Genomic DNA, 25,069 nt, shown 5'->3' with positions numbered 1-25,069 from the left:
TCATCTGGTTCCAGCCCCCCTGCCATGGGCAGCGACCCCTTCCACTAGACTGGGCTGCTCAGATCTCCATCCAGTGTGGCCTTGAACACTTCCAGGGATGAGGCAGCCACAGCTTCTCTGGGCAACCTGTGCCTCAACACCCTCACGGTAAGGAATTTCTTTGTAACATCTAGTCTAAACTTGCCCTGTGACAATTTAAAACCATGTCCTGTCATTACAAGCCCTTGTAAAATGTCCTTCTGGCTCTCTCGTAGGCCCTCTTTAGGTACTTGAAAGTGCTGTAAGGTCTCTCTGGAGTTTTCTCAGTGCTGAACAACCCCAACTCTCTCAAACATAGGGGGGGTGTTCGAGCCCTCTGGTCATCTTCATGGCCCTCCTCAGACCCCCTCCTGTAGGTGCCTGTCCTTCTTATGTTGGGGGTCCCAGAGCAGGATGCAGCACTCCAGGTGGGAACTCCCAAGAGTGGAGTAGAGCGGCAGAATCCTCTCCCTTGCCCTGCTGCCCACAGTGCTTTGGATGTAGCCCAGAACATGTTTTGCTTTCTGGACTACAGGTGTGCTTTGCTGGCTCATGCTGAGCAGTTCCTCAACCAGCACCCCCAAATCCTTCTCCTTGAGGCTGATGTCAAGCCATTCTCTGCCCAGCTTGTGTTGGTGCTGAACTTTGCACTTGATCATGCTGGACTTCATGAGGTTTGCACAGGTGCACTTCTCAAGCCGGCCCAGGTCTCTCTGGATGGCACCCCTGCCCTGCAGCATGTTGGCCACACCACACAGCTTGTTGTCATCAGTGAACTTGCTGAGAATGCACCTGATCCCCCTGTCCCTGTCACTGACAAAGACATTGAACAGCTGGTCCCAGCTGAGACCACCTAACACCACTGGTCACTTGTGACCACCTAACTTGTCACTGGTCTCCACTTGGCCATTGAACTGATGACCACAGCTCTTTTAGTGCCACCACCCAGCCAATTCCTTGTCCACTGACACTTTAGGACTACATCTGACTACGTACATTTCATTTCATGTAATGAAATTTGCAAAAGCTTGGGGTTTTTACCTTGGGAATGGACTTGGCAATGATCTTGGCTTGGTATCTGAAGACCTATTCTATACATGGTAGCAGATAGTGTGTTACACCTTCAAACTAGACTAAAATTCTTCTGAGGATCCATAAAGGTGGTTGCCCTCCCAATCTGATTTAGGCTCTGAAAATTCTGAGAGGTTTTAGAAAAGTTTTTAAAGCTAAAACTGGGTTCACAGAAAAAGAATCCATGATTATCTATTTTGGTGATGGAGGTGGCTGACTAAAAGTTAATTATAGCTCAGCCACAGAAAAAAGATAGTAGATCTAGAAGCTAAAGGCTGAAACCTTTTTGTCAGTGCTTAGTCTTTGTCACACATTTTACATTTGTTTCTGGCATGATTGAAGTGAAACCATGATCCTATTGTAGGCAATCCTTTGTAGGTAAGTATATAAAGAAATAATCTAGGATTTACATATCCAAAGTTTAAATTAATAAGATTTGAATTAATATTAGCCCTACAGTCCTAAATGTTTTGATTTTTTTTAATATCTTCTCATGCATTTGAATTTCAGTCTCCTCTTAGTGTGAACAGCATCTGTTTTATCTTCTTATTTTTACAACAGACTTTTCAGAAACACTTGGGGCAAGCAGATCACTCCTTTTCATGGAAGAGAGCAGTGCTAGAGCAGCTCTCAGCCCTTGTTCCTTCTGGCTTTGCAGCTCTGGCTCCTTCAGCTCCAAGCTCGGGCTTGTTCAAAGCTGGCAGGCTCGGAAGCTCTGCAGTTGCCAGCTCAGCACTGCAGAGTTGCTGGGAACACCTGGATCCGGCTGTTGCCTTGCAGTGCTGGGCTGCTGAGGGGCTGCCCAGGCACGTGACAGGGCTAATACCCAGTTTGGGATTAAAGAGGGTGTTTCCATCTGTTCTTGGCAGTGGCAGGTACCCAATGTTTTTCCAGATATTTTGGGTGATGGATTACCAGACTTAAATAACATCTAGAATTCATCAGAATATACAGGATTTATCTGATGCATTTGCTTTCAAAGGCTCTGAGAGGTTTTTATGAGGTTTTGGTGGATCTGTCTGTCAGCCATTCATACTAGAACAGAAACAGCATTTGAGACCAGAGTTTATACTTTACAGCTTGAAACTAGATTTTTTTTTGTATCCTGTGCCTGTTAAATCTGATGATTGCAACAGCTGCTTTACCAACATGTGATTTTAGTTTTGTTTTGACATTCCTGCTGGCATGCATGTGAATTTACTCCCTTCTTCTACTACTTTGTTTTGAAAAAAAAGCCTGCTTCTTAGCTTGACTTTTGATAACTACAATTTTAATTGCACTTTTCATGGGGAATTGAACAATACTCTGATCGTTGTATGGATGGTTTTTTAGCTTCCATTACATACATCTTCTTTTCTTTGAAACTATATTATGGCTAGGTTTTTGTATCCATGAGCTCTCCTCTTAAAATAAATTAGTGGCAATGCCCGATGGAAAAAGTGAGTTCATGCTTGTTTTAAGCCATTTACCTGTGTCTAGGTTCATTTAAACCCCTCAGTACTTATTTCACTAAAACTGTAGTAATTGTACTTAGGAGAAAAAAGAGGACTTCTTTTTAGTAGAATTTGATGGTACCTTTCTGTTGCAGTCCTTTCTTTCCTGATAATATTTGGATTTGCAACATGCATTGTATGGTCAGTGCTTGGGAGTCTTTTCTTGCTCACACAGTCCTAGCTTGCTGGGCTTGCAGTCCAGAATGCTTCTATAAAGAAAATCCCTAATAATTTAGAAAAAGACTAGAGGAGTGAATTAGGCTTTTAAACCATTGCTCTCTGAGGATGCTTTTGTCGTTCACAGACCCTTAAATGTCCAAGTTCATGCTGTATTAAAGCCTGCCTACCAAATTTCAGACTATTAATCAGTTCAAAGCTGTTGTACTGGTCGGAAGGGACCTTTGAAAGATGATTAGATGGTGGCTTCAGGTCACTCAAGACTGGGTTATCCTGCAGGTTGTTTCTCAATCTGTTTCTTTGTGCTCCATAGGATCATTAACAGCCCCAAGGTTACCTTTAGTACCAAACTCCTTCACTGGGGTCTGAGAAATGTTGTATTTCCTTCATTACTGCAGCTGCTTAGCTCAACTTTATATCATACTTGGGCCATATTTTTCTGGAGACTCTCTGCTCTTGTGTATTAAAGTATTTTGTGACATTTGTTGCTCCTCTCTCAAGCTTTGAAGATATCTCTTGTCACATTTTTCTCTCACTTTTTGCTATGTCTCGTATATTTGTGCATATTTTTGACCCTCATTCTGGGTGTTATAATCTTTTTGTTAAAGCTAACAATTCAGGTTGGGCTGTCTCCTTAGCACCTCAGTAAGTGTTGAACTCTCTGTTTGTTCTTGTTGGCTTTACTGTTCATCCTTAACAGGTCCCTGTGGCTGATGCAAACTTGCCTGTTAGAATAGCCTTGAGTTGATACACCTTGTTATCTCTTTCAGTAGATCCTTCAGTCCATCAATGATGTTCCCTGTGTATTTTCTCTTACCTCCTTTTCTGTTGTTTCTTTTTAATCTCTTTACCTTTTGTTTTACACAGTTTTTTTTTAACTTCTAAGTGATGGAACAGGAGTTGGCAGTATCTTGTTTCCTTTCTTTCACACAGTCCGATTACTGCATCTTGGACACTTCTGAACAGCACAACCACTGCATGATGAGTCAGTGTCCCCCCTTTCTGAATTCATTTGGAAATTGCTGCTGAAATGCACATAAGCTTTTTGCAGTAGCTTTTCTCAGTGGGTGGGAATTTCTTTAAGTTGGACCTGAGAGGGGGTTTATTGTTGCAAATTTCTATTACCTCTGTTATACTATACATAGTATATATATATTTGTATACATACATATACTATGTATAGTAAAATATATAACTAATATATACTGTACATATACACTATAGGTGTTCTGGCATCCTTAAGTTTTTTATTTGATTTCATTTCCTCACACTGTGTAGACAGTCTGTTTCCAGGTGACTCCATTTGAGGAAATCCAAGGTGATGTTGTGTATATGTGTATGTTAGCAGTGCTCTCTTAAGCAAAAGTTTCATGGTTGTACCAATTTCTTGGCATTTTAACTTTGCAACAGACCTCTTGCTGCTTCATTCTTCTCAGCAATTGTTTTGTTTAAGAGTTTTTCATTAAAAGGTGTTTAGGGAAGCATTGTCTGACAGTAATGACAGATAATTGTAAACTGGGTCTTTGTTATCTTATGGTTAGCTGTCTGGTGAGTAATGTTGCATAACTGTCAGGTTTTTGTATTTTGTTTGAAAAATATCTTGGTGCAATTAGGCTGTAATCAGTTCCTGGGGTAAAATTATTTTCTTTGTGTTCTCTCTGATTATCAGTCACCTTAAATATGTCTATATTTGATTTTGAGAGGATTATGTAAACTTCTGCAAGGGATTTTTATTAGTTATATACACAGATTTTGCCAGAAGGACTATTGTTTTCTATACAGAAATGCTTGTTTTGCAGTTTTGCTGCCAAGTTCAGCCAAATTTTACTCCAAAATATTTTAGGCTTGTAGAGGGTTGTTATGACTGTAATAGCAAGCACATGAAGAAAAAGTTATTGATTTAGTCTCCCCACTGATCTCAGCTTTTTTTGGGCTGCTGCTCTTCAGATACTTGTGACACTTTATACTCATTTTGGGATGTTTGATGAAATAAGGAGAAGATGGGAGAGTCACGGGAGAGAGAGTTTTGGGGTCACTGCTTAGGTAAAACAAACTAGGGATATTATTTAAAGGAAATTAGTCTCTGTTGGTTCTGCTATTGCAGAACAAGTTTGTTAAAAGCAAGTAATTTTTCTGTTTGCTCTCTTAAAATTCCTCTCAAATAATTTCTTAATAGTTCTTTGCAAGACTTGTTGCATTATGTCGTCTGTTGTTTTCCCGAATTAATATAATTTTTTATCTATGTGTAAAAGACCACTTCTGGTTTACTCCTAATTTGTATATTGTGCTCACTTAAGGGATCTGGGTCAGCTTGCAGGGAAAGATGGCTGAGAACAAATAAGCATGTTTTGGGAGATAGCTGTTGGAGAAAAGAGGAATGGAGAAGTCAGAGCAAAGGGCTGAGAGTTTAGTGTGGGTTTGGTGTGGGCTCTCAGACGCACAAAAATTGCAAGGAGCAGAGGGCAGATAGCCAAGACTTTGAAATAATAGAAAATTACAGTAAATGGGGATCAAGGGTCAGAATTTGTTACAACTCAGAAAACCACAGAGCTGGATCTCACCAAGCCTATGAGCAAAGGAACATCTGCAAGGAAAAACAGGGTAGGAGCTGGTTTACAGACTATTTTGTCCTAAATGCTCTGAGTGTCTTTATTTAAGAAATTAAACAATCTATGTTGTGTTAAAGAAGGCAGATGATATTCACATTCAAAATCCTTTTTTTTTTATTGAACTCAGTGTAGGAAGAAAGGTCTCCTTGAAGGAGATGGTTCTCCTTAAGCATCTTGTTGCCTTTGAATTTGATCATAGCCTGTAACTTAAGTTTTAGCCATTGCACTGTGCAATGTCTCCTACCTCCCGCAGCAGTGAAGTGTTAGCAGTGGATTTTCCTGCATTAAAGGTGCCCTGGATCAGATAGCATTAGCAGTGATTTAAATTCCAGCTGGCATTAGAGGGGGAGCATCCTTTTGTGACAGGTCAAAAAACGCCATGTGGCAGATGCAGAAGACTAATGTCAGCAAGGAGAGCATGGATGTTGGAGAGGTCCTGGACTTCTTTATGGGAACACCCCATATGCCCAGCATTTGGTTATGAATTTCATGAACCAGTATATCACCATTGTGTTTTCCTGTCTTCTCTGTGGGTTCTCCTGCTTGGAACTGGTCCTGCAGGGCAGAATTTTATTTGTTTTTAGATGCTGCTGATGGGATCAAAGATATTATCTGGATTGGCTGCTTCCCAGAAAACAAATTTATTCTATTGAGACCATTGAGCACTTTACCTGCACAGTGGTCTGAATGGATTTTTCCTTCTGTGTTTCTCCTAGCAACTCCTGTTGGGCTGAGAAAGCTTAAATTCTGTCATTATTGAAATATCTTTGTTCCTGGTGTAGTGTTCCATTTTTCTTGCTCCCAGGGGTCGGCATTTCTCCCTACTGCTGCTGCATTTTTCTGGTCATCACTGACACTGGAAGGGATGCTTCCTCCATCCTAAGCCTTGTGATAAAAGTTCTTCAGCTTTGAGAAAGTGTGCCCTCTTATTCTGCTGAGTACACCTGAAGTAGTGTGTTTGGGAGCTGGGTACTTTTTGATGGCAGAACTGGCTAGTTTTTAGATATGACTGGAATCATTGTGTGCTGCATCACCACAAGCCAGCTTTGCCACTAGACAAGGTTAGCAGTGATATGTTTTGTATAGCAATGTATGGGTTTGGTACCAGACTGTGGAAAGGTTAATTTACAAAGTGTATTAAGTATGTTTAATGCTCCTCATAGCCTTTGCTGTTGCAGCTTCTGAGTTGCCATTTTGTTCTCATAAGGTGGAATCTCTTTTGATAATGCTAAGATCTCAATTTATAATGTCTGGTGCTTCTTCCCCTTCTGTCTTGCCCCTTTCCTTAGAGATAAGAATATAATGCTCATACTGGGGCAGCAAACATGCTGTGAAGTAGATGCTGGAATAAGTGCAAAGGATACTAAACTGAAGTTTTTAAAATTTTCCCTGAAATTTTAAAATTTCAGAGACCTCAGTTCTTGGAATGTGTGTTCTTTGAACACCTAAGAAATAACAGGGTATAAGTTGTCTTGTTTTTTAAATTTTAATTCATCCTTTGGGGGATGGAGCCTGATTGTAACCCATTGGAATAAATTTGGGAAGTGGTCAGCTCTTGATTTATTGTATCTCCATTCTGTACATGCCTAGCTCCAGTTGGTCCCTTCTCGGTGTGTGGGAGGATACCAAGGCAGAATGCTGCAGAGCAGTAAGTACTCATCTACAGTGTCAGACTGAACAGCCTCAATTACACTGGGACTAAGTACATATAAGGGTATTCTATTTTGAAGTTTAACTTATGATTGCACTTCAAAGAACCATTTATTGCAGCAATTTGGTACTTTTAACACAGCTAGAATAGTAAGACTGGGTATATCCATTAGTAGAAGCAAATAAAAATCCGAGTGAGATGAAATAGAAGTACTTGAAAATGTGATTAGATATATCTGTTGAGGTTTCTAAAGATTGGTGTCTGGTCTACAGAGAGCTGGCTGAGTACATTGTACTACTTCCTTCTTTCAGATATTATTTTGAAAGAAAAGGAGCTAAAATTAAATATTTCTTAGATAAACAGTCCTGTAGTTAGTCTGATTAATGCTGATTTTTTTCATGATTGTAAGTAGGACTGAAGGTCTTAAGATAGCCAGTGAATATTAAATCTACTTTATTAAAATGTGTGACCTAGAATCAAAAACTTCACAAATTTCTGGGGAATTATTTTGATTTTACCATTTTTAGTACAAGGAATATTTTCTTCTGTAAGATAGGCTTCCTTGGTGCAAATGTTATTTCAGAGATTATTGGTAAGAGGAAGCAAAAATAAACTTTTTCCAGGAGAGTTATTTAGATATTTCTTCTTTTTTCCCCAATTATCCTATATAATACTCATTAGCAAAACAAGAAGCTGCATACCTACCCTCTTTAAAATCTAAACATGGTATTTTACTAAATATAGAATCTTTATGTAAAAGGGTGCCAACTTTCTTTAATATATTAATATAAGGACTAAACCTGTTGTTAAAGAAAAAACTATTAGAAAACTGCTTTTTTTGGGAGTTAGTGCTGTCGAAGGTATTGTCTATAGTTTTGAATAGCTATTGAATATTGTATTTAAAACTAAGGTCTTGACAAAAGTGAACTTGCAAATAAAGATAAATTCTTAAAAGGAGCCTTTCACTTGTGGTCTAGATGTAAAGAATAGGCAAGTAGCAGAAAAAGAGAGATCTTGGTTGGAGTGTTCTTTCATTCCTTTAGTGCTCAGTTACCATGGTGCTGTAGCAGGAGACCATAGCTACAAGGGAAATGGTGCTGGTGTTGTGATGCCATTGTTAAGGTTTTTCACGAGTTTCCAATACAAACAATTTACATTTCCTTTTGTAATAGCTCTGTGGGATTTTTTCAAATACTAGGAGGGATGCTTCCCATTTAGAAGAGTATATTGAAGAAGTCTTTATAGACTATTGTGTTTTGTCCATAGCTGCTGCAGGAACTAAACAGCTTGCTTTCAAGGCCAGCAGTTTGCTAACAGCAGACAGGCAGCTTGTCAGTTCAAGCCAGTAATTTAAATCTTTGGTGCTAGTCAAAGCTGTCAGCTTAATAACAGCTTACTGCATAAACAAGCTGGAGGGCTTACTCTAGGTCATTAATATGGGAAGTTTCACATACTGAATTGATGTTTATCACTGCAGATTATTTAAAAAGCAAGGCTTGTTTGAAGGAAAGGTAGTAGTGCTTTGTGCTTACAGCCTTGGTCATGGCAGTGGGTAGTAAAAGTCACTTCAGACTTGAAGGAGTTAGAAGCAATAGATAAGTTGAAGAAGAAGAGGGTCATCTGGCTGGGTTTGGATTGATTTCTTAAAGGCACAGAGGGCAGAGGAAGCAGATTGGCATGGTAGCCATCTCAGTGTGCCACAGCAGGAAAGATCTGCTTTGCAAAGCCTTCTCTCCCCACTGAGATGGGTGAAGGAATGGCACAGGAAGTTGAGTGAGTAATGGTGCATATACAGTGATTTGGCTACTATGATCCACTACACTGGGGACACATACACATCAGAGTCATCTAAATTCTTGCTAACACTACATAAAAAATAATCAGTACTTCATGTTTTTTGCCACTTTTTCCCCAGAGCTGCCAAAATGTTTTCATCAGCAGTAGAGCAAAAGATCTCTCTGGTTTAAGTAGTGTATATATGGGGATTATTTTTTTCACCTCAAAACAGTGTTATCCCTTAGGGCAATGAGTAAGATATGCACTCTCCTGTTTGAAGTAAAAATTGAAGAGCAATGAAGTGCTATGAGGCTTTCAGTGATTGTGACTTGGGAGTTGGCTTTTGTCTTGTTCGCTGATTGCAGTCAGTCACAACCCCTGCACCATCAGGAATTGTAGCAAGATACTGGCTCACTGCTTTGGAGCTGTGGTGCTTTGAGTCTACCAGTCCTTATGGAGGCTTAATGGGTTTCTGGTGGCCAGTTTTATTAAAGGACTGACTGGCAAGGTCCTCACCAATTTGTAAAGCTGAACAGGATTGTGCCATAAGGGTTTAGTAAGAGGAAATTTGCCTGTGTATTTAGAAATATGAAGATATTTTAAACATTGAACAGTTTGACTACCACTGTTACAGAATTCCTTAAACAGTAAAAAAAAAAGTGTCTGTACTGTCTGGAAGCATTTAAGTATTGAAAACAGGAGCATCTAGTATACAATGAACTGCAGTTATGCTGCTAAAATAAATTCATATTTTGTAGTTATCAATTTTCTTTAGATTAGAGTCAGGACTAATTGCATGCATTTTGCTGTGGATTGATATTTCAAAGGGAGATTGTTCTTCCTTTTTTCTTGTCTGGAATTTGCTTTATGTATCTCTTAAATTTTTTAATAAGTAAAATATGCCTGAACAGATGATGTGTTCTAGTTAGCCATATATAGCTACACTAAAGATCTGAAAGTTCCCTTGTTAAATATCTTAAATATTTAATTTCTATATAAGCAATTTTAAAGTTTTTGTTACATGAAGAGTTGCCCATATCCTCTCTTACTTTTTTGATTTTTAAAAACTAAATGAATAAAATAAAGAGATTCGTTTTCTGGCTGAAGATGTGGGATGATGGGAAAAATGTACAGCTGCTTAATATGTATCAGAAATCAGGCTGGAGAATATAAAAAGTAAATACTGTCAGAAACATGGAAGAAAACATTATTTAAGCCTTTTATGTTCTGGTCAATGCAGATGAAGTCATGTACATTCTTTTACATAATGTGCTCCTTTAATGGTCCTGCTGGAAATAGACTTCTTGGCAGCTGTACAGTGCAGAACAAGATGGATAAAGTTCTGTTCCTGTTTCAAAATGCTGTAAGTGTGAGTATGTCAGAATTGTAGTAAGACAAATTCAGTCTTTTTTCTTTTTCAGTTCCATCCATTTGATGTTAGTTAAATGAACTGTTAAATTAATGAGAGCACATCTGAAAAAAAACATCATTTGTCAGTTTTTGGAGTGAAATCCTCTGGATCTTGACCCTGCTGAGGAGATGGAAGGGTGTAGTGCTGAGAATGATCAGTCCATGGTGAAAAACTGCATTTAACTCCTTTGTTTCTTTGTGAAGACCTTGCTGGATCTTTAGATCTCATGGCATTCTGCAAAAACCTTTATCACGTGGGTTTCTTAGGTGCTGGAAACATGTATACTTGAAGCCATGGGATCAGTTGTTGTCTTTTGGGTTTTGTTTTTTTAGCAAAGATGTAAGTGTGCATAATTTCATCCTGGTTAAGCAAAGCATTAAAATCTATGGTATGTGTAGATAGTCATGAATTCACTGTGGTTCTGTGGTTACAGGTGTTCTGAAGTGTTCTACTGTAACAGCTCTGCAGTCCCTAATGCAAATCCCCTGTGTTTCAAATTCGAGTATGAGCTGACAGCTGGTTACAAGTCAGTTATCATGTGCTGTGATTTGTCTCCTGTACCCTGAAAAGATTCAAAAGCACTGAATGTTTGCAAAAGTAGCAAGCCAGAGCAGTGCACACCTCCATATGTGGCATGACAAAGTGACTGAATAGCTTGTATTTTCATGGTAAAGCCTTGCAGATTTATAGCTGCCGCAACTTTAATGATGAATAAGAGCCACCCACACAAAGAAAGAGATCTAATGATGACTGAAGGCAAGTGAAATTGAATATATGCTCCTTATACGGCAGTGTGTGGGAGACACATTTGTAACATACTGAGTATCTGAGCAAAACCATGTGTCATGTTTCCTTAGGTTCTCAACAGGAGATGTGTAGAAGCAGCAGTGATGACAGGCCTGGCTCTCAACTGCAGCATAAACAAGAAGTCCTTGTTTGACAGAAAGCACTACTTCTATGCAGATCTGCCTGTAAGTATGCAGTATGGCTGGTCCCTCCTGGGCTCTGGGAAGGACAAGTCTGCAGTATGGATGGCAGTTGGGGAGGAGTGCAGAGATGCTGCTTCTGTTTTCAGTCAGTGCTCTGCTCACCCCAGCAGGATGCTGCACTGTGCTCTGGTGGAATAGGCAGCTGTACCCCTTATGCTCACTGATTGAATATGATTGCTCTGATTGCTGACTCCTTGCTTAGCTGCACAATTCCAGTTGCCTAATGTAATTGGACTGGGAGCTGGAGCTGCTTTGTCCCTTAAGTTGTCCATTCCTGGTGTTTTGTACTAATTGTCTGTTAGGGTAAAAGCAATCTGATAAAAGTCCTTCATTTAAAGTGAATGTATAACTAACACAGGCTCCAGTGGAATAAACACAGTGGGGTCTTTTTTGTGTGTGCCTAGGGACCTAAAAATATTTAATTTCCCTTCAAAACTTTTCTGGTTGTGTTTCCAGTAAATGAAAAAAACCCAAAACAAGTGAGGAATCGAGTCTTTGCAGTGTGGTTTGTTGGTAGATTTCATTTGTGTAAAAGGTGCCACAGGAAGTCAGATGTATTTTTGCTGCATTTGATATGGAAGTAGAAATACTGAAATAGTTTAACAATCTGACTTTTGTCCTTGCAACAGGATGCAGCAGTGTTTGAGCCTTTTTTTCTCTCTAAAGACATTAAACCTTTCTAATTTTAACTTATTTTTGCGTGAGCTTATTGGTACTGAATGTTCAGTTTAACACTAATCTGTTAAAGGGAGGAAGCTATTTTTAGTTTCTTTGGTTTTGGGGTGAAGAACTGATAACATGAAAATAAAAATATGTGGGTTTATTTTATTTGGGAAAGATCAGGCATGTTAGCTTATCCTCTCTTTAGGTGACGAGACTCAGACATCCAGAGATGCAGAGTGGGAGACCTCTCAGATCCCATACAAATCTGTAGAGGTGCTCTATTATTAACCAAATTACTTTCTTTCCCACTCTTGTTCAGGTATTGAAAATATTTTGAAGTTGCACAAAGCATTTTCAAATACAATTGCTTCCCACCTTAGAAAGATAATTATATTATAGTTGTCCAGTGGAGACGTGGATCTCAGAAAAGAGATTTTCTGATCTTCTGTTTTTTGGTTTTTTTTTTCCTAGGTTGTGAACTTATGTGAAGTTGCTATAATTTTGATTTGGTTTCTGGGAATAGCTTTGCAAATATTTGTAAGCCATTAAGAGGCCCTTTTACTGGGAGCTGTGCAGTGACCTGCTGGGAATGTGAAAAGCAAACTTAGCAGTTAGAATTGCCAGTACTTTTTTTAAACATGTAGAACTATCTTAAAGCCCACTTCAAGATCTGAAGGGGAAAAAGGTGAAATAGCAGGAAATAAATATGACTTTGGAAATTCCTTTACACATCATGAAGGAACATCAAAAACATCACAGACAAATTGTTTGCAATTTACTTTGAGTGCTTAGTCTGTTAAACTGAAATCACTCTCATATTCCTGTGGTGCCTGCTGCTATCAGTCTGCTGATAGCAGATTTATGGGTGAATATGGGTGAATGTTGTCATGGGAAAGAATCCACATCCATGTGTCCAAGAGAACAGCTGAGGCGGAAGAAATTGTGGGACCCTGCAGACATGAATTACAGGATCCTCTGGTTACATAAGCATGGAGATTTGGTCAGGGAGATGCTGACATGTTATATTAGTTGGAAACATGTAATTCTGGCTTTTAACTGACTGACTTCTGCAGTTTAAGCACTGACAATAAACTGTCCGACCTACATTTCATAGTGAACAGTCTAGTCAGGAACCCTGTAATAAGATGCAGATTTTACGCTAATAGGCTGAATAGAACAGATAAATCCAGCTCTTAGGGTCATTTGACAATGGGATTATTGTTAGTCCTGAAAACAGGGTTTTGGATGGGAAGTGGGATTCATATTATTTATTGTCACTCAATATTTCAGGCTGTAAAAAAATTATTTATGAGAACTTCTAGGAGATGAGAAGAGCCTGTCATTAGCATAGGCTGCAGAGAGTCAGTTATTTTCTTTTTCTTACAGTGATTATGTCTAGTGGGTCATGCACTTCACTGCATATATAAATTGGGGTGTTGACAGGGCCAGACCACTGTTCTCCATTCCAGTGCCCTGGAATTCACCATCTCTACATTTTGGAGTAAGCTCGTCATCCCTGCAAAATATGCAAATGCTTCTCCCCAATAATTTGTGTCTGGCAGCCTTTTTTTAAATTTTTCACCACCAGTGCCATAGGCAGTTGAGGAAGGAGGAAGCAAAGGGGACACATCTCAGCTGTCATTGACTCACTTCTCTATTTTTACATCATTGTGGTTATTCCAATACCTTGTCACTGGCAGCCACAGTTTTGGCCAGCAGTTTCCCCTTTGAGTGGAGTCCCAGGCATGAGGTGTCATTTATCAGCCGTGTGCCTTGTGTGGGGTTGCAGTGTCTTATCTTTTAAATTGCTACAATAATGAAATAGAGCTTTCTCATTTTCTTGATTTCCACACCTCCACCCCTTCCCTCTCCTTCCCTCTAATGAGTACAGTTTGGAAGAGACAGAGGGGGATATGCTGCCTGTTGGGAGGATGAGTGATAGCCCCAGCTTGGGGATGGAAGTACAGTAACTGACTTCAAACAACATCTAAACATGTAACTTGATATGGGACCACAGGAATGGAAGAATCTCTCCAGTCCATTTCCTGCCCCAGTGCAGTATCAGACAAATTTGTCTTCCTTGGCAAGAGATTGTGCAGTTGATTATTGATTATTTCAGCATTAGTATGGTGTCATATATTTGTCTGTTATTGAGGAGTCCTCCTATTTTTTCCAGACTTCCAGCTTCTTACTCTTATGTTGAATTCTAGACTCATCTTCTAGCTTGCTTCCTTTCCATTCAAGCGAAGTTACTTTTGAATTTACATGTGCATTTATTCTCTCTTCTTATATAGGTCAGTCTGAAAGATGTTGCATTTTCAGTTTTGTTCTTAGTCAATTATATTTACACTTGGTCTGCTTTTTGAAAAGTGAATGTTTCAGTTGCATTTAAAGCTAATTTTGTTGACAGGCTGGCTATCAAATCACTCAGCAAAGAGTTCCTATTGCAGTGAATGGAAGTCTGTCATACAGTCTCTGCATAGACAACAAGATGAGCCAGATGGTGACCAAAACTGTGAGGATTAAACAAATTCAGTTGGAGCAAGACAGTGGAAAAAGTCTCCATGATGACACTAGGAGCCAAACCCTTGTGGACTTGAATAGGGCTGGTAGGCTTGGATTATTTTCCTATTTTTCTCCTCCTTTTGGTTTAAGATGAGTCTTTAAAGGTAAATAGATGAGAGGCAAAAAATAAAAACATGGCTCTCTCTTCAAAAAAAAAAAATTTGTGAAAATTACTGTTACACTGGAAACAGATGAATACTTGATTTTTTTTAATGGCCAGTAAACCTTTCCCATTTGCTGTTGGCTGATGGCAATTGGCAGTAGCAAGCTGGAAATCTCTGGGCTCCAGTTTGCTCAAAACTGTGTCAGTCACATAGAGCCAGTCAGCTATTTAAGCTCTGCACTGTATGTGTTGTTAAAAAAAGTTAAATATTACAGATCTAGTGAATCAAGTTTGTGTATAGAAAGAGCAGCTGTTGGAATCTGTTGGTGCATGAGTCAGTAATTTCTTTTAATTATTAGCTTTGAAGAAATGTAGATTTTCTCTTTAACTTGGAAATTGTAAATGGAGTGATCCACAGGAGTGCACATGGGCAGCAACCTGGCTGGCCTACCTAACTGGGACAAAGTACTCTGGTGTCCATTGGAGCTGAGGGCTGTGCCTGTTCAGGTTCCTTGAAAGCTAGGTCCTGGAGCTAAAAACTGGACTACATCTGTTTACAGTTCTGCCTGCTCCAGAATTAGTTTAAGATAAATAAACTTGCATCTGGAACCCAATTGGCTTTAAATGAGAGTCTTTCTAGAGGAGTGGGTCCTTCTGATCTGCCTGTCATCAAAGGGTGGGGGTAGTCTGCAGTTGTCAGTTACTTTAAAAAAATAGCAGGAAAAGTTTTTCTAGCAATCTGCAGCTAGGCCCATTGTGACAGTTACTAAATAATACATGGAGGTTTATGTGGTTTTATATATTTTTTTAAGAAGTCCAAGTTCTTTCATGTGTTAGCCAGTTGCACTCTCATATGCCAAGATCAAAAGCTATTGTTGAAAATCTCCTGTTTCTTTTCCTGGTAGGAGTTGGTCTCATGGAGGTTGTCATGGAGCCTGATATGTGCTGTGGGGAAGAAGCAGCTGCAGCAGTCAGAGAGCTTCAGCTCATTCTGCAAACACTTGGGAGCAGCCAAGCAGTCATGGCAGGTACTGAGGAGAGAAAAGCATGTTCCCTTGTCACCAGTAATTCTCTGCATTTGTAGGAGTTCTGCAGCTTCCAGTTATTTTGCTCTATGGTTGCTTATAATGCATAGACCTTTCTAGCTGTTGTTTTACAATCCTCAGAGTCTGTCCTAATGTCTGCCATGCTTATAGGCCTGCCTTTGTCTGCAGAGCTTTGCCATGCTAGATGTTATGTTTCCTCATACAGTCATTTTACAGGATAAGATGGCAGGAAGAAATGTCCCCAGGGTTCTTGTGGTGCTTCTCCCCGTCTCTATCTTGCTTGCCACAGCACTGCAGCACAGAAGATCTGTAGCAAGGATCAATTGTAGGGTATGGAAGGGACAAAGTAGTGGGAGCATGGATCATCTTCTAAGTGTCAGGTCTCAGCTAGTCATAAAATTGATGTAAGCAGTAAACTTGTGCTGGTGTCATGGATGAGATGGAGTAAACAAGAGCATGTACAGAAATGGGTGCTGGGGTTAATTTTAGCCAAGATTACCTGTCTTTCTGAGACCACTTCTCTTGCAGGAAACGTTGTTTCTGGCACCAGCTCTTTCTGTAATTTTAAGGCCCCAATTTACACAACAGGTGATGTGCACAAGCATAGCCTGCATTCAGCCTCCTCACTGGTGATTTTGTCTCATTAATTTCAAGATTCAGATCATGCCTTTATTCCTCAGTCCTAATGTTACCAAAATTTACAACCAGCACGTGGTTACAGGTAGCATATAGCAGACATCTGCTTAAGAATTTAAAAGTGATTTCAGGCATTTATCCCCTTCATTCACACACATCCACAATTAGCAGCTGCTTATTAGTGTTCACAGTGCAAGCTATATTTTTGCCTGTGACAGTTGGCCTCACTGTCTGGCAACAAATTCAGCCCATTATACAAGTGGGTATCTCCTGGAAAACTGAGTCAGAGTGGTCTATGCATCACACAGTAAATGTTGGCTACTGATGCAACTTTAATTTAATGTAGCGGGAAATAATAATAGCTAGGCATTATCTCTTTCTCTGACTCTGTTCTCACACACGTGTCCCACATGTCAAATAAGGCACAGTTGTCAGTATTAAGCAGCCAGTTTGGATGCTTCTTCAAGGGCATACATATATACAATCAGTTTTCACTACTGAATTTGGCCCTAAGATTGCCATTGGAATTGCATTGTGGTATCTCTTATTGCAGGGAGATTTCTGACTTTATATGAGAACCCCAGTATTGGAAATATTTTTCTTCCAGGAAAGGTAGCTATAAAACTATGTGGATTTTTTTTTCTTTCACAGTGAAAATTTTAGGGGCTTTTGCATGTACGTTGAAGGCATGTGCCCAGTTTTATCAGATGTTATTTCATTAACAACAAACAGATGAAAAGATGCTTTCATTGTAAAGTGAAAGAAAAGTAAGCTGGGCTTAAAGAAAAAAAGCCCTTTTTTTTTTTTGTTGTTGTTGTTGTTTGTTTGTTTGTGGTTTTTTCTTTTAGGAACTTTTGCAGCCTGGGTCTTTTGATTATGCCTGATTAAATTCATTGTCTGGTCACAGTGACACCTACATCCAAGTAGAAACAGGTCACATCTCAAATGAAGCAAGGGCAGGACAAGGCTATTCCTCATTTGGAACAAGTTTCACTCCAAAGAAGGAGCACATGCAAAACACTTCCCTTGAAAAAGATGTTGGGTCATTTCAGCATCTTTGTCTCATTTGCATGTCTGGCAAGGCTCTGTGAAGACAGAGGAAATTAGTGTGCTGTCATCCAGCCTGCTTTTACAAATTGTACCAAGGCCTTGTCAGTCAATGTAAATCTGTTGACCAGAAGGGATTCCGAAGCTGTAGCATCTTCACCATTTAAACTCTGAGCCATTTTGCACTCGTTTATAATTCTATAATATTATAATGTATCCAATCAGGAGGCATTCATTTCTTTTTATCTGTATTTAAAATTTAAAAAATGAATTTAAAAAAAATCCCACATGGAAAGGCTACAGATGTTCAATGTGTAACATGGGAAAAATAATGTTTCTTAACATTCTAGGATGTAATACGACCTCTCCCTTTTGTGTATTCCCAGCAGCTGATAACTGTGGCAAGGCTTTTCTTCTCGGAAGAGATGTCTTTAGAGGGATAATACTTAGAAAGATACAATTATTATTTCCATTGTGGTTGACTCACTAAATATTTTTAAGGACATTGATCCATTTTGGACTGAGAGTGCATGAGATGCTTTTATATAAAACTTTGTACAGGTTTTGGCAGCCAGGGACATTTTGGGGGGTAAGATTGCAATTTCCTGAAGGAGAGGAAGAAAATTACAAAAAAATCCTCTGCTGCTCACATTTTGTCCTTGAGCTGTAAATTTCCAAGAACACCTTAGTAAATCTGTTCAACATAACCTTAAGTTCTTGTGTTCCATGCTAGGGTAGTGTATATCCATCAAATTGTAATTCCAGAAGGTATTTTTGTGCTGCTTTGAGAGGAATGGAAGCTCACAATCCACCACTTTGCTTGTCTAATTCTGCCCTTTATTTAAGATCTGTGAATCAGAAGCTCTTTTCACTGTATGGCTTAGAGGATCTGTGCTGCACTGCATCATGCAGTTTTCTGAAAGGAATTATGAGCAATGATTTAAAACTATTTTGAATGATTCAAGGCAGTCCCTTGAGATGGAATCACATACAGAAAGCTATGATTAAGTGGTTGTTACTCCTTTCTGAACATAGAGAAGTCTGCTATTAAGGCTTTGCGCATAACATGCAGTTTATTAATGCATGCCAAGGTTTTTAACTCTAGTGTACAGGGCAGACTGTTCTGTTAAAAAAATTTCCTTTTACAGAGGGTCAGCTGAGAGTGGATGCCAATGTTTCTGTGCATCACCCTGGAGAGCCTTATGGAGTGAGGACTGAAGTGAAGAATATCAATAGCATGCGATTTCTGGCAAAAGCAATAGGTAAATGATGGTTGCTTCATTACAAGAGCATTGTAGGTATTTTATGTGGTCTGAGATGAAATATGTCAGGCTCCTGAGTGCAGTAATTGGCCTTAAATGCCCTGACAAACTTCACCTGGTATCTCCTCCATGTCCTTGCTTGTGGGGAGTCTCATTTAGGCTCAGGCTGGGCCTTCAGACTTTGTCTAAATGGCTGTGTCACAGGTGTGCCAGTTTTCAGTCCTGTCTCCTGAAGGGCTTTGGACCTGCTCTGCAGTCTTGTTCCTAGAACTTAGCTCCTTCTTCCTGAGCTCCCTGGATGGGCCCTGGACTCAGCTCATCCCCTCACCTCCACTGGCACTGTCAGAGGACTCTGCTGGTAGCACCTGCCCCTGCTTACACTGTTCAGACCAGTGGGACTGCATCAGACCATGAGGCTGTGGCCGGGGCTCTGGTCACCCTTCACTCCTGGCTTATCCCTCTTAATGGAGCAGCCCCACTCTTGCTGTTCCCTGACAGAATAAATCTTAGTAGGGGATACTCTGGGAAGAGCAGGATGTTAGTCTGCAGGTTTTTTGCAATAAAACCTCTGCCTATAAGAAGAATGAAGCAGGTGGTTCAGTGCCTAGCATGGACTAAAATATGGTAGCAGTGGTTTTGTGTCCTCCAGTGGAGATGATTGCTTTCCACTGAGTATGGTGTGTGATGTGTGTGAAGTTCAGATGCAGCTTGGGTATGAGGAGAAAAAAAGCTGATTGTTACATCTCCAAAAGAAAACTGAACTAGGTGACTGCAGGGTCACCAGGAATGTATGATTTGACTGCAGTGCCTGGGAGAAAATGGTTTCCATTTAAAGGAAATGAAAGCAGATGAGGAAAACACAAAGGAAGAAGCAGTGCTGGGGAGAGAGACAGTGACTGATAATTCTGCCCATAACTACTGCTGTTGATTTCATTAAGGTTAAAACAACAAAGTCTTCCATTATGGCGTAGCAGTGGAAAATGAAATAGTGGAGTGCACTAAAGCTAATAGTGCAGTCTAACAAGCTTACTCTTTTTTCTTTTATTACTGTCAGACTATGAAATACAGAGGCAAATTGAAGAACTTGAAAATGGAGGGACAATTTTGAATGAAACGAGAGCCTTTGATTCCAAGCTTGGGTGAGTTTTTATTTTGGAGGAACATTAGGAATAGCTGCTTTTGAGTGCCCACATATACCTAGTGACATGATCAGGAGCTGTAATATAGTGTTGCTCAACTTGTGTCTTCTAAAGTTAAAGTTCATAAGTATAGTCTCCTCTTAGGGAGTAATTTAAGGCTGAGGCTTTTTCACAACAGATTGTGTCCTGCATCAAGCAGTGTCTGTGAAAATGACTGGCCTCTTACATGCACTTAGTCTTTGAAGTAGTTTTAAGAGGCTCTCCTAATCTTCATGAGGCAGAGGTTTTGGGTTGTGGTTTTGCCATAAAACTAACTCTGTGGTGTATCTTACCACATCTTGGTTTTTTTTTTTTTTTTTTATTTTAGGTGCACAGTACCAATGAGAGACAAAGAAGGACAACAGGATTATCGGTATTTTTTTAAATAGACCTAACATTTCACAAACTTAGTATTTATTAAATTTCTGAAGTGTATCCAATGTAATAAGGATGTAAAGTTAGTCAGTACAGTGTGTATGTGTTGGAAGCTTACCTTCCACTGGAAGGGGCAGAGACCTATCAAAATCAGTGCTAATCCTGATCTGAACTGCTCAGCCTGAGCAGTTCAGACCTGGATTTGTGTCTCATTTCTGGTAAAACCTCTGGACCTTTCCCAAAGAGTAGGCTGGGAGTACTTCAGCTCAAAGTGGGAAAGTTGAAGGTTTACTGTATGGCCAGTATAAGTGTATTCTTAAGAATGCCTGACATAAAACATCAGAATTTCTGAGTTCAGCATTGTGCCTGCTTTAAGTAAATACAGAGGGAAGCAGTTTTCAGCTACCAGGCCCTGCCTCTCCATGCTTAGATTCTGTGATCACAGATCACAAACACTTTGAAAATCCTGGCTGCTACTGAAAGGTGTCAGCATTTCATGAGCAGATTTCTACCTTGAAGTTCTTTGTAGACCTAATGAAGGTGTTACCTTGCTAAGTACTTAGCCTTCCACAGCTCTGAGATGACAAACGCTGAACCATAAAGTCACCCAGGAACAATCGTGAGGCTGAGGGGACAAGGCAGCAGAAGTCCTGTTTGCAAAGCAGTGCTGCTGGGAACAAGTTCTGAGGCAACACTGTAAGGCAGCAGCACAGCTCCTTGGGCCATTGTAGTGCCAGTCCTCCCAGTAGTTCCCTAGCTTTGCATCCCTGTGAGAGCTTCCTGTTACTCCCAGAGTTCGCATTCCAGCAGGAGAACTTCCAGAGCCTCTTAGCTTTGTCAGCTCTGTGTTCCTGTCAGATCTTATATTCTACCAATGCTCTTGCTACAGCAGAGCAGCAATTTTGAAAAAATCACACAAACTTTGAATTTAAATCTGCTTTTTAGTTTGTTTTTGTAGAAATGCAGCCGTGATCATTTTGTGAATTCCTTGTTATGGTAGGGGCAGGCATAAGGTTTATTTGAAAAGACTAATTTTAAAAAATGCAAAAGAAGATTCATTAAAACCTAGACAAAACTGATGAGTCTAAGACATTTCAAAAAAAGATCTTAAAGATTATTACTAGTACTAAGATTATGAAGAGTATTGAACTGTAAACTATGTTTTTAGGGTTTTTTGTAACATAGTGCTGCACATTATGCATTAATCTTAAAATCTGTGTTTAGGCAGATTTCAAATAGAAATCATAATAGCTCAATGCCCTTTATTCTAGTGGTTTTGAACCCCTCATTTGATCATGTAAGAGTGAAGTTTCTGCTTCAATCACAGTTATTTGAGTCATTTGAATTGGCCTTCTCTTTAAGGGAGCCTTTTGTTCTGTGATAGCACCCTGCTGAGCACAGTAACTTTGCTTTTAGCACAGCATGAGATTTCATCAAGATTTTTGAAGTTTGGCTGGAAAAGGTTACAACCTGCCTAGATCACTCCTGGCAGTTGGCTGTCAATCCAAGTTCTTCCCTGCCAGCCCACTCCCATTTTTATCTAGGTCTGTAATTCATGCTTGATGCCAAAAAGAGTGGGCTGTTTCCATATCTTTTACTGGTGCTATTGGGAGTTTTTATTATTATTTTTGTGCAGAAGTGTTTGAATTATCCCTTTTGTATTATGAACTCTTTAACAATTGGTGGAAAATTGCTGAAGGAAAAAAAAAAAAAGAGAGGCTTTGCAACAGTTTGGGGCCTGATTTCTTTCTTCTTACCAGTGATATACCAGGTCTTTAATTTTCAATATTTTGTTTAGTTGAAAGGGTGATACAGCTTTCAGGGAAGTATAAACTTGTGATATAAATTTTATTTCTTGCTGCTTAGCTTCTGAGTGAAAATAATTATAAAGGAGTTTTTCTTCCTTTTTTACTAGGTTCATGCCAGAGCCAAACCTTCCCCCATTGATTTTGTACGATGCAAAATCTTTGCCAGCTAATATGAACCATCAGCAAGTGATAAATATTGATTGGATTCATGAGAGACTTCCTGACCTCCCCAGTGTGAAGAGAAAAAAGCTTGTTGAACAGTATGGGATCCTTCCTGAACACAGCTTCACCTTATTGGTAGGTCTATTGATCAAATGCTAAAATAAACCTAGAAACTTCAAAGGTGCGTGGTTCTTGAAAAGGTTTACAAATGTCATATTAACCAGCTGTCAGTCCTTATGAACATTCTAACCTGGAAGTGTGTCCAATGCATCCTTCATACCATGAAGCCATACACATAGAATGGTGGAAAAAATGAACCACACACAGTGTGCCAAGAAGTGTTTCTCATGCAACGTGCAGTCAGATAATTGGTACTTAATATTGATCTTGTCTGTCTAGACATTGCTGCCCCCCTGACTGACTGCAACAAATGTACAGCTTCTGGATACTGTCCCTTGTGTGCAAGTGTCTGCTCTTCAGCTCTGGGCCTGCTGCAAGGCTGGGCACATTGACCATATTTAATGAACACGAATCAAATTCCAAAGTCTAAATCTTTCAGCTTCATGTGCTCCTTGACCTACCTTCCCCATTATTGGAAACACTTCCCCTTCTTCCCCCCAGATTTATTTTTAGGGAAATATACCAAATTGTTGCACAGTATCAACTTTGACCTCATAGTGCAGTTTACCAGAGATAGGTTCAGAAGAGGGGATGAGAAGGGAAACAATGTGGCAAATGCTGTTTTAAATAAAATGTTTAAAAACCAGCAAAATCTCCTAACTCCCAGAATTACTCCAGAGGACTATGAGCTTCTTAAATGCAAACTGTCATCTCTGTTTGCCAGTGGTAACTCTGGGGAGGAAGTTAGTATACTCATCCTAGATAAGACATTTCACATACCCAGCTAAGCTAGGAGAATGTCCCACTTTGGTTACCACTGTCATTAGTGGTGACAGAAGGAAAAGGACTTTTTCAGAGTGAGATTCAGAGCAGAACTGTAAGTACTTTAAATTGTCCTCTGGAGGAGATCCTTTCCTCTGACTATAAATGAAGGGAGAGCATTGCACATAACTACCTCATATCCCTTTGTATGTCTGTAATTTAATACACTTGTACAGAGGCTGATTCTACAGGAAGAAAATTATTCTGTGTTCTGAGGAAAGCTGTTAGGAAAACTGCTTTTGTGCTGCTGGGCCATTTTAGTGAGTTGCAGACTGTGTGGTGGGCAGGTGAGTCATAATTCTCATCAAAGTCACAAGGCTGCAGTCACAGTATTGAGAGGTGTCAGCAGTTCTTACCTTTCTATTTCATTGTATAAGCTGCAAAATATGATTTTGCTGCCAGCATTCCGGTTCATGCATGCATTTTTTCACATATTTCTAATATATTAAGTAGAAAGGGTAGATAGCTCCTGCATCCTTTTTTTTGGAATTTTTTTTACTTCTTCCTCTCTGTACTGCATTGGTCCTTCCAGCTGCTAAGTACTACAGCTGCTTGCTCATTTTCCAAGCCAGTAGCACAGGGAGGAGATTAGGAAGAGCAAAAGTAAGGCTCGTGGTTTGAGAAAAACACTTAAATGAAGGAACGGGGTGGGGGAAAACCTAAAAATGATGCAAATACAATCACTCACCACTCCAGAAGTAGACTGATGTGCTGCCAGTCTGCAGCCAATGACAGTGACTACATCCCCCAAAATGCCCTTCCCTCAGTTTTCCTTGTTGAGCAGGGCAGGGATTATAAACAGTTTGGGTTGGCTGTTAGACTGTCCCACCTGGCTTTGTGCTCATCCTTGGTCTATTTGCTGTGGGGGGACAGAGTGGAGAAAGAAAGTTGCTCAGCAGTAGCCAAAACACCTGTGTGTTGTTGGCATTGCTGTGGTCACAAATCCAAAGCATGGCACCCTCTTTAGAACATAAACTCCATGGCAGCCACACCCAGGGCACCCACTCCTTTCATTTGGCATCAGCCCACCTTTTGTGTGTTTCAAGTTGCTGGTATGGGTGGCTTCTGTCATCTCTGCCAGCTAGCCCTATATATTTGCCTCATCAACTGCCCTTTCTTTCAGCTGTTCTCTTAAATCCTTTATTGCCTTTGCTTCTCCCCTTCTCCTTTTTGCGACATGGAAGACAATTAATGAGTTCCAAGCAGAAATTTGGGATTCAGCTTGTAATAAGCTAATGCATCCATTTGAATGCATGAAGCGAGCACATTCTTTGTTGCAGGTCTCCTTTTATTGTGCATTAGAATGTCAGCCTGCACACTCCCCACCAGAGCTGCTTGCCTGTGCACTGGGACACCCGTTCACCTTAATTCATCGGGAAGTGCCGTGTCCGTCGCTGCTTTCAGCTTGCATCAGGGGCTGCACAGGATTGCTGATAGGGCCAGATGCACACATCTAATGAGCATTCTTTCAGGTTAGAGTGCCCAGGAGTGCTCATTAAATAAATGGCAGTTGTAGAGGAATGGCTCTAAAATGCAAAGTCTGTTCTGCACCAACTTGATAGAGAAAGGATTTTGTGCCAAAGTTGCAATCAAACACACATACTCTGGCGTGCAGGCTAGCTCCTGAGCTTGCTTCCAGTGCTTTGTCCTCATACACAGAAGCTGCCTGTACATACTGAGGTGTTGAGAAACTGAGATTCCTCCTTTGCCTAATTACAGGATGTACTGAAAGGGAAGAAATACCCTATTAATATCTTCAAATCTGAAATGCCTTACGTGTAAATGGCTTCATTTTTGGCGGTTTTATATAAATTGTAGAAATAAATGATTTTTCTGATTTTTCTTCATGCAGAATTATTCTTACTCAAAATTCTTTGAGCCATGTGCACTCCATGGTATTTGGGTACTCAATTTCTTCATGCAATTTCTACCTTGCTCTGTAAACTGGTAAGCTGGCAAATACATCAGTCAAGAAGGATCTCTGACAACTTTGCCAGTTATGGCTATCTTGGCATAGACATTATTGTATTAACGCAGACATTAATGTATTAAGGTGTTAATGCAATGCTTCATTTTCAAAATGTGTG

General features: G+C 39.9%; 1 protein-coding gene across 1 annotated transcript in view; it reads left to right on the top strand.

The window, feature by feature from the left end:
* The window catches only part of GATB (glutamyl-tRNA amidotransferase subunit B), a 42,156-nt gene that overhangs the window by 4,914 nt on the left and 12,173 nt on the right, over positions 1 to 25,069 (top strand). Inside the window, exons 3-9 of the mRNA XM_030239445.2 lie at positions 11,064 to 11,177; positions 14,269 to 14,467; positions 15,432 to 15,554; positions 18,404 to 18,517; positions 19,572 to 19,656; positions 20,024 to 20,068; positions 21,986 to 22,175. Coding sequence (XP_030095305.2) covers positions 11,064 to 11,177; positions 14,269 to 14,467; positions 15,432 to 15,554; positions 18,404 to 18,517; positions 19,572 to 19,656; positions 20,024 to 20,068; positions 21,986 to 22,175 — 870 coding nt within the window. The remainder of the gene's footprint in view (positions 1 to 11,063; positions 11,178 to 14,268; positions 14,468 to 15,431; positions 15,555 to 18,403; positions 18,518 to 19,571; positions 19,657 to 20,023; positions 20,069 to 21,985; positions 22,176 to 25,069) is intronic.

Source organism: Serinus canaria, chromosome 4 (genome assembly GCF_022539315.1).
Source record: "Serinus canaria isolate serCan28SL12 chromosome 4, serCan2020, whole genome shotgun sequence".
NCBI lineage: Eukaryota > Metazoa > Chordata > Aves > Passeriformes > Fringillidae > Serinus > Serinus canaria.
This window is presented reverse-complemented; position numbering and strand designations above follow the sequence as displayed.